General features: G+C 51.6%; 1 protein-coding gene across 1 annotated transcript in view; it reads right to left on the bottom strand.

The window, feature by feature from the left end:
• STK10 (serine/threonine kinase 10) overlaps window positions 1–15,696 on the bottom strand; it is a 153,707-nt gene that overhangs the window by 44,085 nt on the left and 93,926 nt on the right. The window contains exons 8-10 of the mRNA XM_010373315.2: window positions 10,795–10,929; window positions 7,447–7,995; window positions 3,998–4,128 (exon numbers count right to left, since the gene is read on the bottom strand). Of these exons, the coding sequence (XP_010371617.1) occupies window positions 3,998–4,128; window positions 7,447–7,995; window positions 10,795–10,929 (815 nt within the window). The remainder of the gene's footprint in view (window positions 1–3,997; window positions 4,129–7,446; window positions 7,996–10,794; window positions 10,930–15,696) is intronic.

The raw sequence follows: 15,696 nt of genomic DNA, 5'->3' as shown, positions 1-15,696 counted from the left end.
GAGGGACCATAACTGCTTACAGAACTGCCCCCCAAGAGCAGCACAAGGAGGGGTTGGGCAGTGCAGTGAGGCCAAGCACATTCTCTGGGGTCACACCTGTAATCCCAGCACTTTGGGAGGCCGACTGAATCTAGGCTTAGTCAGCTTTCCAGCTGGGTGACCTCTTGGAGAGTCACTCATGCTCGTGGCACTCATTCCCTCCTCTGCAAAATGAGGCTAACGATCTTTACCGCTTGGGTCCTTTGAGGGATAAATGAGATGACACAGGTCAGGTGCCCACGTGGCACATGACCAGCACTCTGTAAGTGGCAACTGCTCGAATTGTACCAAGGAAGAAGAGGCAATGGCTGCCCTGCCTCTGGGAAAAGCCAGAGATGCTTTCTACAGCCACAGAGGGAAGACTGAGCCTCTGCTTCTCTGGAAAGCGAGAAGAGAAGAGGCAGTTTTTGAGAGTGTTAATGAGGAAATGGAAATCCTGACTCAAGAGAAACTAAGGTTTAGAGAAGAACTGACAAAAAGCATAAAAAGGAGTACAGAAAGAAGGCAGGCAGCCAGACTCTAAGCGCTCCCTGGCCCACCTGTGCTCTCAGAAGAAAAGGCAGGCAAGGAGAAGACTGGGGCTCAAAGGCAAGGGAACGGCAGAAGTGGTTTTAGGGAGGGACAGGAAGAGCTCTGCCCGGAAGCCTCGTTAGTCTGGGAATGTGATAAATGCTCAACCACATAGTTCAAAAGCCGAGGTGTGACCCAATTCTCCAAAAATGCCAGGGGTCAGGTATGGCCAGGGGCCTGGGCCAGCAGGGAATGATCAGGGCCATCCACACCCCTGGGGTCTGGCAGCCGGGCCTGGTTTACAGCTGCTCAGACCTCCAGACCACGGCAGGCAAACGAGAAAATCCTGATTCCTGACGAGCACCTCTTCACCTCCTCCAAGTCTCACCTTTTGACCCTGAGTAGCACACAGCGGCTCTGCTTAGGAGGTGGGTGGGGACCCACAGCCAGGGCCGGAGAGCACTGCTTCTTCATGGGGTGTGGCCAATCTAGAATTTTATCCCTGGGAACTTCCACTGCCCAGAGGGGAGGTGATGAAAACCCACCTCTTGAGGCTGAAGCTCAGAGTCCAGAGTGCCTCTGAGGTGACCATTAGAACAGAAGGTGGTGTCATCTGCCAAAACAACCTGTGCCCTAGCCTCCCAATCCACACAGATGACACCAGTGTGTGTGTGTATGTGTGTGGTGTATGCAGATACCACACTAACTAGTGAAAAATCTGTCTTTCCTCTCCCTGTTCCCAGAGGGAGAAGTGATCCAGAACATTTAAAACTTCTTTTATTTGGTTTTGGCTTATTTATTTATTTATTTATTTTTATTTTTATTTTGAGACAGAATCTCACTCTGTCGCCCAGGCTGGAGTGTAGTGGCACAATCCCGGCTCACTGTAACCTCCACCTCCTGGATTCAAGTGATTCTCCTGTCTCAGCCTCCCGAGTAGCTGGGATTATAGACACCCGTCACCACGCCTGGCTAATTTTTGAATTTTTAGTAGAGACCAGGTTTTGCCATGTTGGCCAGGCTTGTCTCGAACTCCTGACCTCAGGTGATCCATTCGCCTAGGTCTCCCAAAGTGCTGGGATTACAGGTGCGAGCCAATGCGCCTGGCCTATGCTTTTATTTTTTACAATTTAGTTTTAAAATTTATTTTTGAGAGACAGTGTCTTGCTCTGTTGCCCAGGCTAGAGTGGGGTAGCATGATCGCAGCTCACTGCAGCCTTGACCTCCTAGGCTCAAGTGATCCTCCCACCTCAACCTCCCGAGTAGCTGGGACTACAGGTATGTGCCCAGCTAATTTTAAAATATTTTGTAGAGACACTATGTTGCCCAGGATGGTCTCGAATTCCTGGGCTCAAGCAATCCTCTCACTTCAGCCTCCCAAAGTGCTGAAATTACAGGTGTGTGCTGCTGTGCCCGCCTGCATGCTTATGCTTTTAAAAGAATATGAATATTAGGCCGAGCATGGTGGCTCACACCTGTAATTCTAGCACTTTGGGAGGCCGAGGCAGGCAAATCACAAGGTCAGGAGTTCGAGACCAGCCTGGCCAATATGGTGAAATCCCGTCTCTACCAAAAATACAAAAATTAGTGGGGCATGGTGGCGAGCACCTATAGTCCCAGCTACTCAGGAGGCTTAGGCAGGATAATTGCTTGAACCTAGGAGGCAGAGGTTGCACTGAGCTGAGATCACGCCACTGCACTCCAGCCTGGGCGACAGAGCGAGACTCCGTCTCAAAAAATAAAAATAAATAAATAAAATTTAAAAATTTTTAATTCACATGTATAAAAACATGTGATTAATGTTCCAGAAATTTTCTCTACACTAACTATGAATTTACCCTGCAAAGGCCTGGCCCCCAGGGAACTCCGTGGCTCCACGGCGTCCCTAAGTGTTAAGCTCCCCCCAACCCCTGCCAGCTACACGGTCCAGTGAAACCTGAAGGAATTCTCACACAGACAGACCCCGTTGGAATCCCAACTTTACCCCTGCCCAACTGGAAGACCCGGGGCAAGTGACTTACTTGCCCAGAAACAGTGTTTCCTCCTTTGTTTACAAAATGTGGTAATAGGGTCTCCCGAAGGAGGGCTACAAGTGGGGGATGAAGAACTGAAAAGTATAAAGACGGATCCCAGCAAACAGCTTCACCTCACACCTTCCTCCCTGTTCCAATCTTTCACCAGCTCACTGGTTTTGCCTCCAAAATGTAGGTCAAATCTGATCATGTTTTTCCCTCTTCCCGGCCACTGCCCCAGCCTGAGCCCAGAGCCTGCCCAGAGAGTCAAGATCTCCCTGTCTCCCTCCACCAGTCCCCCTTAAAGAAGCTGAGTAGTTATTACTCAGGGTCTCAGCAACTGCAGTTTCCCTTGGGCTCCCCGAGCTCTCCTCCCCTTATCCTTTAGGCCTGGCTCAGGGCCTTCCCTTGGAGCAGCCTTCCCCACTCCAAGCACTCACCATCATGTCACCTGTTACTTCCTTCACGGCACGTAGGACAATCAGGGATTATCTTGTGTACTGTATGTTGGCCCATTAGGTGTTAAGTTCTACAAGGGCAATGGCCTTATCTATTTGTGTCACCACCTTGTCTCCAACCTGGTGGGTTGGTGGATACATGGATGGATAGATGGATAAATGGTTAGGTAGATAGGTGGAGGGCTGAATGGGTAGATGGGTGGTGGGTGGATGGCGGGTGACTGGGTGGATGACTGGGTGGACAGATGGAAAGGTAGATAGGGAGGACATAAATAGATGGATGGATAGATAAATGAATGGAAGAATAAATGGACGGATGGGTGATTGGGTGGATGGATAGATAAACAGATGGATACTTGGGCAGATGGAGGGAAGGATGGAATGGTGAGTGAGTAGATGGATGGGTGGATGGTTAGATGGATAAATGGAAGGTGAGTGAGTGGGTAGATGAATGAGTAGATGACTGGATGGATGGATGGATGGATGGATGGACGGATGGATGAACGGATGGATGGATGGATGGATGAATGGATGGGTGAACGACTGGGTGGATAGATGGACAGGCAGATAGCTGAGTAGGTGGATAGATGGGTGGATAAATGAATGGAAGGATGGATGATTAAGTAGACGGGTAGATGAATGGGTGCACAGTTGGATGGATGGATGGAAAGGTGAGTAGGTAGATAGGTGGATGGGTGGAGGGGTGAGTGGGTGGAAGAGTGGGTAGAGAGATGGGTGGATAGATGAATAGACAGGTGAACAGGGGGATAGATGGGTGAATAAATGAATGGATGGGTGGATAGATAGATGAATGGTTGGATAGATGGGGGAGTGCAGGATCTAAGGCAAAATGAGTTTCCTTTTGTCTCCTTGATTCCCCCACTTCATGCTGTAGACAGACAGCCCTCTCGCCAACGCCCACTCCTCTTACCACAGCCCCACCCTCTTACCACCACTGGTGGCCCTTCCCAGGCTTGCCTGAGAAATCTCATCTCCTCATCCTTCTTCTCATCTTCGCTGATGATCTTGGAGGTGGTGATGCTCACCTCCACACCATCCACCACAAATTTGCGTGTCCGCTTGAGGGTTTTTTTGTGCAGCTTCGGGTCCTGGCCAGGGAAAACCATTAAACAAGTCTCAGAATTGCAGCTAAGGACGACCTGCCACGGCAGGTGAGGCCACAGCTCTGCTGGGCCCACAGCTTCAGCACCACCCCCAGAGAGATGTAGCTATCCATCTTCCCTCTTGCCTCAACTTAACCCAGGAGCTGGAGGGTCTGAGCTTATTCCCTTGCCTTTCCCAGGTCTCAGTCTTCGGACACTGTGCTGAGGCCTCCCCCACCTTGCTGCCAGCACCTCTCATGCATCCAGGACATGGTGTCAGAAAGAGCTGCGTTCTAACCCTCACTCCACCACTTACTGGCTCTGTGTCTCTGGGCCAGCTTCTTGTCCTGTCTGAGCCTCAGCTTCCTCACCTGTTCAGGGAGGATAATCACACTACTTGCCTCCCAGGGCGGTTGTGAAGATCCAATGAGAGAACACGCGGTGGCCGGGCACGGTGGCTCAAGCCTGTAATCCCAGCACTTTGGGAGGCCGAGACGGGCGGATCATGAGCTCAGGAGATCGAGACCATCCTGGCTAACACGGTGGAACCTCGTCTCTACTAAAAGCTACAAAAAATTAGCCGGGCGAGGTGGCGGCGCCTGTAGTCCCAGCTACCCGGGAGGCTGAGGCAGGAGAATGGCATGAACCCGGGAGGCGGAGCTTGCAGTGAGCTGAGATCCAGCCACAGCACTCCAGCCTGGGTGACAGAGCGAGACTCCGTCTCAAAAAAAAAAAAAAAAAAAAGAGAACACACGGTGGATCCACAGAGCAGTGCCCACTCCCAACGCACGTTCCATGCTTGGCATTTCTTTCTGACGGTTATTATTGCAGACCACACACAACCCTCGCGCATGGTGCCAAAATCCCAAGGAGCTCAAAAATTAAAGGCTGTTTTCATAACTGGTTTGGCAGCCAAAGCTGACCTGGCCTGAACTCCCCACCTGCTGGGAGCCACTGTGAGATTATGCATCATCGTGATCTTTTACTGCGAGGAATCGCACATGCCACAAGTGGTTGTGCAGGTGCCACCCGGAATCCTGGAGGTGTCAGTGTGTCATAATACGTGGTTCCCTCTGGAAGTTCTCAGCTCTGATTCTGAAGGTGTCCCCATAACCCTCCCACTCTGCCCACTGCCTCTGGCCTCTTGGCTGATTTCAAAAGCTCCTCTTTTTTTAGATGGAGTCTCGCTCTGTCGCCCAGGCTGGAGTGCAGTGGCGCAGTCTCAGCTCACAGCAACCTCTGCCTCCCGGGTTCAGCGATTCTCCTGCCTTAGCCTCCTGAGTAGCTGGGATTACAGGCATGCGCCACCACGCCTGGCTAATTTTTTTGGGAGGGGGCGGGGATGGAGTCTTACTCTATTGGCAGGCTGGAGCGCAGTGGCACGACCTTGGCTCACTGTAACCTCCGCCTCCCAGATTGAAGCAATTCTCCTGCCTCAGCCTCCCGAGTAGCTGGGACTACAGGTGCCTGCCACCACGCCCGGCTAACTTTTGTATTTTTAGTAGAGACAGGGTTTCACCATGTCGGCCAGGATGGTCTCGATCTCTTTACTTCGTGATCCACCCGCCTCGGCCTCCCAAAGTGCTGGGATTAGAGGCATGAGCCATTGCGCCCGGCCATGCCAGGCTAATTTTTTAATTTTTTTTTTTTTTAGTAGAGACAGGGTTTCACCATGTTGGTAAGGCTGGTCTTGAACTCCTGACCTCGTGATCCACCCGCCTCGGCCTCCCAAAGTCCTGAGATTACAGGCGAGAGCCACAGCGCCTGGCCCAAAGACTCTTTTTGGTGTAGCCCAGCCCTGTTCCTAACGAAGGGCCTCCCAGCCCCTGAAAGAAGAGTAAGGAACCAGCGTGGCAGGATGCTGAGCCCCACTCCTGCTAAGTCAAGAGGGGCAGACTGTTCTTGCTCCCTGAAGTCTGGGCCCGTCTCCTGCCCATTGCACCTCGCCCAGGGGCGCTGGACAGCATCAGCATAGACCCAGCATGCCCGACTCTCATCTCTCTATGGTGGCCAGCTCACATGTGCCAGGACCCAGGCAGGATGGGTCAGACCGGCGGTGAGAAGTGGAGGCTGGCAGGAGTGAGAGTGGAGGCGAAGAAAGGGCATCCACAGCCACAGCCCTCTGCTGAGAATTGCTCCTGGCCAGGGGGCCTCCATCCCTGAAGGAACAGGCTCCTAGTCACGCCCGGGGGTGCTGGCGCAGCGGGGGACTCTCATTAGAACAGCCTGAAGTCCCTGACACACTGCAGTCAACCAGGAACATTCTCCACAGCCTTGAGAAGAGCAGGGGAGCCCCTACTCTAGGTGGGTCTATCTCATTAAAAAGCCAAACAAAAAACCCTTTTGTTCACCTAGTGTCTTTAGGACGAAAAGTGGCAGGATGCCTGTCCAAAGGAAGACGCTGCTCATAGATAACAGCCGCTGTGCATGCTTGTCACATGGCCTGTTGGAACTGTGCTTCCCTTCCCTGCCTAAAGCTGATTGGCCGTTGCGGCTCCTGTCACTCCCCTTTGCTTAGCAAATATGTTCGAGCCTCTACTGCGTGTTTTTCACCAAGTAAATTTGGGAAGGAAAAACAAAACCATACAGTATTTCCTCTAAAATGAGCCTTGGGTAGAGGGTCAGGTGACCCATCGTGAGTTTAATAACACCCTGGGATTTATTGGGGAGGCCAGGAAAGGAGTCAGCCCTTTCCAGCTGCCTAAGAAGAAGGAGGCCATGGCTCCCACTGGGAGAGTTTAGAGTTCGGAGCCTAGGGTCTGACCACCTTCCCACTCCTACCTGGCCCTGGGCTGGCTCCTCACTTCTCTGAGCCTCCATCGGCTTGTCTGTAATGCGAGAGGATGAAGGAGGCTGTCTGTTCTTTTTAAAGCACTTGTACAGGGTTCGCCTCACGCCCAGGCCTCTAGTGCAGTGGCTACTGTCATTGACAACACTGCCCACCTCCAGAAAGGCCCCGGAGGCAGGGAAGACAGCTTTGAGCTGTTTCTTTAGTTGGATTTACCAGTTACCAGCTGGGTCTCGTGGTTGACCTCCCAATGACAGAAATTCATTTGTAGCTAAGGCCTGAGAGTTCTCGCTCCCAAATTTTACCAGCACATTTTACCAAGCTTTGAAATTTAAACCCAGACCAACTGCTTGACGTTCCTAAATCCCACACTGAACTCAGATATTCTGGAAATTAAACTATGAATCAAACCAAAACTCCCTAATGAACCACTTAAAATGCAAGGAAGCCCCTAAACGCTTTTGAAAGCAAAATGAAGCTGCAGAACATCCTGCAATGGTCTCGCTGCAAGCCCGTGGTGGGAGAGGCAGTGTTACCTTGATGGACAGAGAGCCCATCTCTTTGTTCAGCGACAGGTCGGCGGAGAGATTGGTACCGTAGTCCATGCTCTCAGAGGTGCAGAGGCTGCTGCAGTCCGAGTCCCTCTTGGAAGGGCCTGGAGCTGCCTGGGCAGGGGGCTCCAGGCTGCCATTGGCCAGCTTCTCCCCACCCAAGGTCTCCAGGGCGCTGCTGTTGGGCCGGCTCTGGCTGGTCTTTTGAGATCTGTTGGCTGCTGGGCTGAGGTCCCCACCCTGCTCAGCAACTTGCTTCTCCTGGGCTACCTGAATTCTGGCATCCATTGACACAGGTCGGGACTTGCGCAGGGGCACAGGCACTGCTAGGCCGTTCTCATTTCCAGGGGCCACGACTGGGGCACTGGTGGTTTGGGGGGATTCGTCTCCAGAGGGCTGGCTGCAGGGCTCATTCACACTGTCCTGAGACTGGCTGGGTGCCAGCGGGGTGGAAGATGACTCCGTGAGAGGCTTGTCAGCATTGAGGCTTGGCGGACTCACCTCAGAGGAGTTCTGAGTATGGTTCTCCAGAGTCTAGGAGAAAAAAAAAGATAGTCAAGGCCATGCTGCTGCATGTTCAAGGCAAGAGTCAGAGATGCAATGGAGAGAGTCGGACACCCTCAAGATGAAGTGGGCTAGGGCCAAGAAAGGAGAGCAGACATCTCCCTAGCCTCGGTCTTTATCACTCCCTACTGCCTAACCATAAAAAATTACTATTTATTTTGAGGCATAGCAATCTCCTCGCCAACTCCCATCTTAGCTGAATGTAATAGCTGTTATTCCTCCTAGGAGGCAGCTGTGGCCAGCTGGCCAGCTGACGGCCCATAGGGAGGGGTCAGTGGCCACTCCATTCCAACCAATTGTGACAATGTGGGAAAATGGCTCCTCTGTGCCCAAACCTTCCCAGTTTTTAAATTTTAATTTTTTTATTTTATTTATCTATTTTTTTGAGACAGGGTCTTGCTCTGTCACCCAGGCTGGAGTGCAGTGGAGCCATTTTGGCTCAGTGGAACCTCTGCCTCCCAGGCTGCCACCTGGGAGTGGTCCTCCCACCTCAGCCTCCTGAGGAGCCTCCTGAGTAGCCTCCTGAGTAGCTGGGACTACAAGTGCACGCCACCACACCCAGTCAACATTTGCATTTTTTATTTATTTATTTATTTTTTGAGACGGAGTCTCGCTCTGTCGCCTGGGCTGGAGTGCAGTGGCTGGATCTCAGCTCACTGCAAGCTCCGCCTCCCAGGTTTACGCCATTCTCCTGCCTCAGCCTCCGGAGTAGCTGGGACTACAGGCGCCCGCCACCTCGCCCGGCCAGTTTTTTGTATTTTTTTAGTAGAGACGGGGTTTCACCGTGTTAGCCAGGATGGTCTCGATCTCCTGACCTCGTGATCCACCCGTCTCGGCCTCCCAAAGTGCTGGGATTACAGGCTTGAGCCACTGCGCCCGGCGTATTTGCATTTTTTAGTAGAGACAGGGTTTCGATATGTCACCCAGGCTGGTCTCAAACTCCTGGACTCAAGTGATCTGCCTGCCTCGGCCTCCCAAAGTGCTGGGATTACAGGTGTGTGCCACCGCACCCAGCAAAACCTTCCAATTTTTAAAGACAAGTTTGAAATCTAGGTTTTTAATGGACATCTCTTAATTTTTAGGTGGCAACTAACTCATATTTTTTAAAAAGTCACATAAAGGCCAAGCCAAGCCTGTCTGGGGGCTGGATTCAGCCCTCGTGGCCACTAAGTTTTCAGCTTCATTTTTGTTTTTTAGAGTCTTTGTTGGGTGGAAAGTACTGGAAATGTTGCTATGCTATGGTGAAACAGAACATCCTTCCTGTGTATAAAACATAAACATCCAACTTGGTGAACAGAGTCAGTATCCATGTAGCCACTTTCCAGGTCAGGAAGGGACCACTGCTTTGCCCCAGAGGGCCATCCCCTGCCGCCCCGTCCTTCTCAGTGGCAATGCTCTCCCACCTCTTGACGTAGTCACTGTTCTGTGGTCTCTAAGTGCTACAGGTGAGCTGTGCCTGCTTATAAACGTGGTATGAATGGATTTATACTATCAGCATTCCTTTGGGTCTTGCCAGCCACTGGTTTTTAACCTCAGCTATGGCAGCTGGTGGAAGCAACTCCAATCTACCTTCTAGTCAGCACCCACAGTGATGGCTCCAAAACTCAGATCTGATTCTGTCACCTCCAGAGTACCCAGTCCCTGCCTGAAACCCTTCAGGGCTCCCACTACCCTCAGGACAAAGATCAGCCTCCTGCCGGTAGACAATGAGGCTGGGTGTGAGCGCCTTCCGCCTCCTCCTGGAGCCAGGCCCCACTGAGGTTCTCCTACTCCACATCCACCCCTGGCCCTGTCATCTATCGGCTCAGCCAGCCACTTCACTGCATCGATCTCAGTTTTCCTGTCTGTAAAACGGAGCTTGGTTACCCTGTGTCAGAGCTGTAGAGTGGTGCCCGGCAGCCACCAGGGGCTCCATGCATGTCTGGGGTGGTTGTGATGATTCTGCTTGCCCCGCCCCTCGGGCCTTTCCTTCTTCACCCTGGTGAGGGTCTGTGCCAGCCTCAGGCTCCACTCAGGACTGAATTAAATCTGAGAAAGCCGCAGTGCCGTCCACAGCACAAGGATGTGGGCCAGCTCCATCCCGTGATGGGTAAGCCCAGCCCTTGCTTCTCTAGGTACAGGGAGCCATCGGGACGGCCACCCTATCCCTGGGAAGAGGCCTCCCCCAGCAGCAAGACCAGGGACTACAGAGCAACAGCTCGGGCCAGAATCCAGCCCACAGACATGTTTTCCTTGGCTCAGAGGGTTTTTACAAATTTAAATCAGCTTTAATTTCAATCTAAATCCAGCAAGCACTGAAGCTGCAAAAGGGTTCCAAATGTGCCCAGACATGGGTTTCCTTGGCACTGAGCACAGCTAGAGGGGGGCCAGAGTGTTGCCTGTGGCCATATGCAGCCTCACGTATTTATCCCAAAGTGAGCTAAAAACAGTCTCATTTGGGATGGGAGCCATGACGGGAACAAAGGATGGGAAGCCATGAATCAGTTACCAACTTTTAAAAATTGGAAGATTTCATGTGAAAATCTAGATCCCTGGTATCCCCTGAAAACTCACAGGATCAGGATCCGGCCAACACCCTCTGCCGCCACCCCCCCGCCCTGGCCCACAGGTCAACTTACGTTACCTGGAGCATGGGCATCTGCAACCTCTGAGCTGGGAAGAAACTGCCTGAGCCAGAGTCCCAGCTTTCCTTGCCCCTCCCACACCAGCAGGGCCAGCTGAGATACCATCCTCCCAGCCCCCACTAAGCCCCACTCTCCCTGGCCTTACGGAGGTGGCATCCACGGCGTCCTCCTCTTCCCCCTCATCCCGGCCGTCTTCAATCTCTTCCATCACCTCGGCCTTGGCCTCAGCCACCAGCTCCCGCAGAGCCTTGTTACTGGTGATGCTGCTGACAAAGGGATGCTGAGGGGGCAAAATGCACCTAGATTAGAACCACTCTGGGGTCAGGGTGGGGTGGAAGAGGCTGGGGGAGCTTACCCCCCAGGGCAGAAAAGGCCAGCCTCATTCCTGAGCAAAATGAACACATGAACTTGGAGACACAGAGACAGCCTGGAAAGTCCCAAGTGTGTTGGAAAAAGGGCAGATCCCAGCTGTCTCTCAGTGGCTGTGTGACCTTGAGCATGTCACTTAACCTCTCTGAGCCACAGGCTCCTCATCGCTCACGCAGACACAATTTAACAATGAACCCACAGGGAGGTCATGTGGATTAAATGAGATCATGCACTTGAAAATGCTTAGCCCAAAGTAGGAGCTCAGGCCGTGTTTGCAAGGGAGGGTGTCTATTTTCCTTTTTCCTTTTTAAATGGTTTTAATATATAGTTTTACAAAATATGCTACATACATTTTGTTGAGGAATAACATTCCTACCGCAAAGTTCACAGGTTGTAAAGCTCAATGACTTTTTTTTTTTGAGACAGAGTTTCACTCTTGTTGCCCAGGCTGGAGTGCAGTGGCGCAATCTCGGCTCACTGCAAGCTCCACCGACCAGGTTCAAGGGATTCTCCTGCCTCAGCCTCCCAAGTAGCTGGGATTACAGGCATGCACCACCCTGCCAGGTCAATTTTTTGTATGTTCAGTAGAGGTGGAGTTTCAACATGTTGGCCAGGCTGGTCTCAAACTCCTGACTTTAAGTGATCCACCCACCTCAGCCTCCCAAAGTGCTGGGATTACAGGCGTGAGCCACCATGCCCAGCCTCAATGACTTTTTACATATATATGCACCCAGCGTAACTGCCACCCAGCTCAAGATACAGAACATTTCCATCACTGGGGAAGGCTCCCGTCTCCCTTGGCATGCAACCCCACTCCCACGCCGCAGCCTTGGGAGCCTGCTCCTCAGCATCCTAGAATCAGAGCATCGTGTGTGCCGTCTTTCGCGCTGGCTTCCTTTACTCGGCGTCATGACTGTGAGATTCACCTACATTGTCGTCTATTTCAGTAAACTGTTCCTGTTTTATTTCTGTGCAGGGTCTCACTGTACGAATATGGCAGTTTGTTTATTCATCCTACTGCTGCCGGACATCTGGGCTGTTTCTCATTTTTGGCAACTATGAATAGAGCTGCTAGAGACATTCTCGTATATGTCTTTGGGTGGACATATGTGTTTGGTTTTAAGAAAGGAAATACAAGATCTTGAGGCAGAGTGGTGTATGTTCTATTCTAGGTTTTTACAGAAATGTCAAGCGTCTTTAAAAGTGAATGTTCTTTTACGGACCTTGCAAAACGCCAAAGCAAAAGGTCTTAGCGGTATTAAGTCAGTGTGAGGTATTGTGGGTGAAGACACCTGGGTGTAGCCAGGGATGTGGGATTCCTCAACCTACCATGCTCACCCAGGGCCACTGGGAAAGGAGTGATGGGGTGGGGTGGGGGCATGATGAAGCTAGAATTTGCTCATTTACAATTTACAGGAAGGCTCTGAAGAAATTCACTGTTTTTACTCTCAGAAAATTTATCCGGGGAGGAAGTGTCAACAAGATTGCTGGGGAAGTATTTAAATGACTAAAAAACAAATTTCTAGCACCTGGAAAATACATTCAGAAAGATATGTTCATCACAAATCATTCTTATCTGTTTGTTCATTTAAAACAGTTCAATTGGCTGGGCGGGGGCTCAAATGATAAACAAGAGAATTCCAGATCTTGTATAGCTGAGGCTGGTGGAGACTAAAGTCTGCAGGCAGAGGGGCCTCATTCAAGGTCGAATTCAAGGGATACGAAGGGGTTCCCCAGGGAAAGATCTGGGCACAGAGAATTCCAGGCAGAGGGAGCAGCTGGTACAAAGAAGGCCCAGAGACTGGACTGAGCTTGGCGGCAGGAGCCACAAGACAGGCGGGATGGTGGGACACAGGACGCAGAGGAAAGATGGGCTGTGTATGCAGGTGAGCCACAGAGACTGTCCTCACAAGCCAACAACAGGCTGCAGTGCAGCAGTGATACTACTACCCTTTAAAGATGTCATTCTGGCTGCTCTGTACTCTTAAGAGGTCTTGAGTGGGGCATTAAGGGTTTACTAATCATGGGAGGCAAAGTAGCATAGAAGTTAAGAGTGCTGGCTATAGACTCTAGAACCAAGGCACCTGGTAAAATCCAGCCTCCACCAACTGGGGCAAGTCACTTAACCTTTAGTCTCAGTTCGCTCATCTATATACTAGGAGCAGCTGTTATAAGCATTATGGTAAATGCTCAGATATGGCAGCCATCATCATCACCATCACCACCACCACCATCTTCCTTCACCACCATCACCTTCACCACCATCACCACCATCATCACCACCATCATCCCCATCACCATCACCATTACCCCCATCACCACTATCATCACCATCACCACGACCATTACCATCACCACCATCAACCCCATCAGCACCAGGAGCAGCAGCACAATCAGAAAAGCCTGTTATGGCTGGGTGCAGTGGCTCACACCTGTAATCCCAGCACTTTGGGAGGCCAAGGCGGTGGATCACCTGAGGTCAGGAGTTCAAGATCAGCCTGGCCAACATGGTGAAACCCAGTCTCTACTAAAAATAACAAAAATTAGCCGGGCGTGGTGGCACATGCCTGCAATCCCAGCTACTCAGGAGTCTGAGGCAGAAGAATTGCTTGAACCCAGGAGGCAGAGGTTACAGTGAACCAAGATCATGCCACCGCACTTCAGCCTGGGTGACAGAGGGAGACTGTCTCAAAAACAACAACAAAAAAAGAAAAGCCTGTTTTGCATTCCTAGCCACTCCTATTCCCTCCCAAATGCCCCCAGAGCACGGTTCTTTGGAACCAAAGGTGAGAATCAAGATCTCAAAGGTTCCTGAGCTCCACATTGCACAATCTAATACAAGTGAACTTGAGTAAAATGCCACAGGACACTTCACCGCAGTGGCTGAAGCAGATGCGGCAGAAATAAATAAATGCAGACATGGGCTTCTGGAAACACCAGGTTTTCATCGGGGCACCCCATGTATCGATCAAATCAGTGGCTTTTCAGCACGGCCAGGAACTCTGCTTTCTTGAGGCAGAACCATCTGCTCCACTGCCTCCCCCGACCACCCCAGCGTCCTTAGGAGGAGGAAGGGGGGCCTTGGGGAAGAAAGCCTGTGATAGGCAGGTGAGCAGGGCAGCTCTGCCGGGCACCAGAGCAAGCAAGGCTGGCACACAGGGCCACCAGTCCTGTGGCTAATTAGGCCCAAACACTGTTTTACAGACTGCTCTGGGACACAAAACACAGACCACCTCCGACACTGCATCAGCTCCGCCTCCAGAGATGTGTTTAAAGGCCCATTAAAGAGATAACACCCTGCCTATGCTGCAAGGGAGAATGCTAGCCTGCACCAGGTAGGCTGGTCTGGGCACACGTGTCCCCAGTGGAAGGCCAGATGACAGAGGAATTTGACCGCCCAGTCCTCCAGTAAGAGGCACTGGCTGGCTGTTCAGTGCCATCTTTGCTGAAAAAGGCCAAAACAGGTGGTGTCACACAGCTCGCCAACCGGCACCTGCCCTCTAGCCAGGGCCTCCCCTGCCATCTAAACAGACATTCTTTCCAAGAACTTGAGCCTACTTTTCCTCTATGTGCTTAGAAACCGTCAGCCAGAGGGGTCCTATACTCCAAGATGGGCTTTAAAAAACGCTGAATAGGCCGGGCATGGTGGCTCACACCAGCACTTTGGGGGGGGCCGAGGTGGGCGGATCACTTGAGGTCAGGAGTTCAAGACCACCCGGGCCAATATGGCGAAACCCCATCTCTACTAAAAATACAAAAATTAGCTGGACGTGGTGGCGGGCGCCTGTAATCCCAGCTACTCGGGAGGCTGAAGCAGGAGAATCGCTTGAACCCAAGAGGCAGAGACTGCAGTGAACTGAGATCAGGCCACTGCACTCCAGCCTGGCGACACAGCGAGACTCCATTATAAAAATAAAAATAAAAACACCTAATAACGCTCGCAGTTTCCAGGCAGTGGCATCTCTTTGAATCCTCTCTCCCTCTCTTCTGGTCTCCTTCCCTCCCTCTCGCTCTTTCATTCATTCGGAGAGGCAGCTTGCCAGAGAGGTCAAGAGCACAGACTCTTGAACCCGAGGACCAGGTTCAGAACCCAGCTCTGTGGCTTACAGGCTATGTGACCTTGCGTAGCCTACTTCACCACTGTGTGCCTCAGTTTTACCATCGGCTCAATGGAGAGCTGAACAGCACCTACTTCAGAGCGTTGGTATCAGGATTAAATTTGGTGACATTTGCTAAGTACTTAGAGTAGTACCTGGCATGGAGGTACTACCACCATCATCACCTTCACTACCATCACCACCATCATTACCATCACCACCATCATCACCAGCACCGTCATCACCACCATCGTCCCCATCACCATCACCATCTCTGGAGAAAGGGTTATGTAACCGTTTGTTAGGTAAAAATAAGTCAATTTTGGCCAGGCGTGGTGGCTCACACCTGTAATCCCAACACTTTGGGAGGCCGAGGCAGGCAGATCTCCTCAGGTCAGGAGTTCGAGACTAGCCTGGCCAACATGGTGAAACCCCATCTCTACTAAAAACACAAAAATTACCCAGGCGTTGTGGCGCATGCCTGCAATCCCAACTACTTGGGAGGCTGAGACAGGAGAATCACTTGAACCCAGGGGGTGGAGGTTGCAGTGAGCTGAGATACCTCCACTGCACTTCAGCCT

This window comes from Rhinopithecus roxellana, chromosome 3, assembly GCF_007565055.1.
Source record: "Rhinopithecus roxellana isolate Shanxi Qingling chromosome 3, ASM756505v1, whole genome shotgun sequence".
NCBI lineage: Eukaryota > Metazoa > Chordata > Mammalia > Primates > Cercopithecidae > Rhinopithecus > Rhinopithecus roxellana.
Note: the sequence above shows the minus strand (reverse complement) of the source record. Positions and strands in the feature narration are given on the sequence as shown.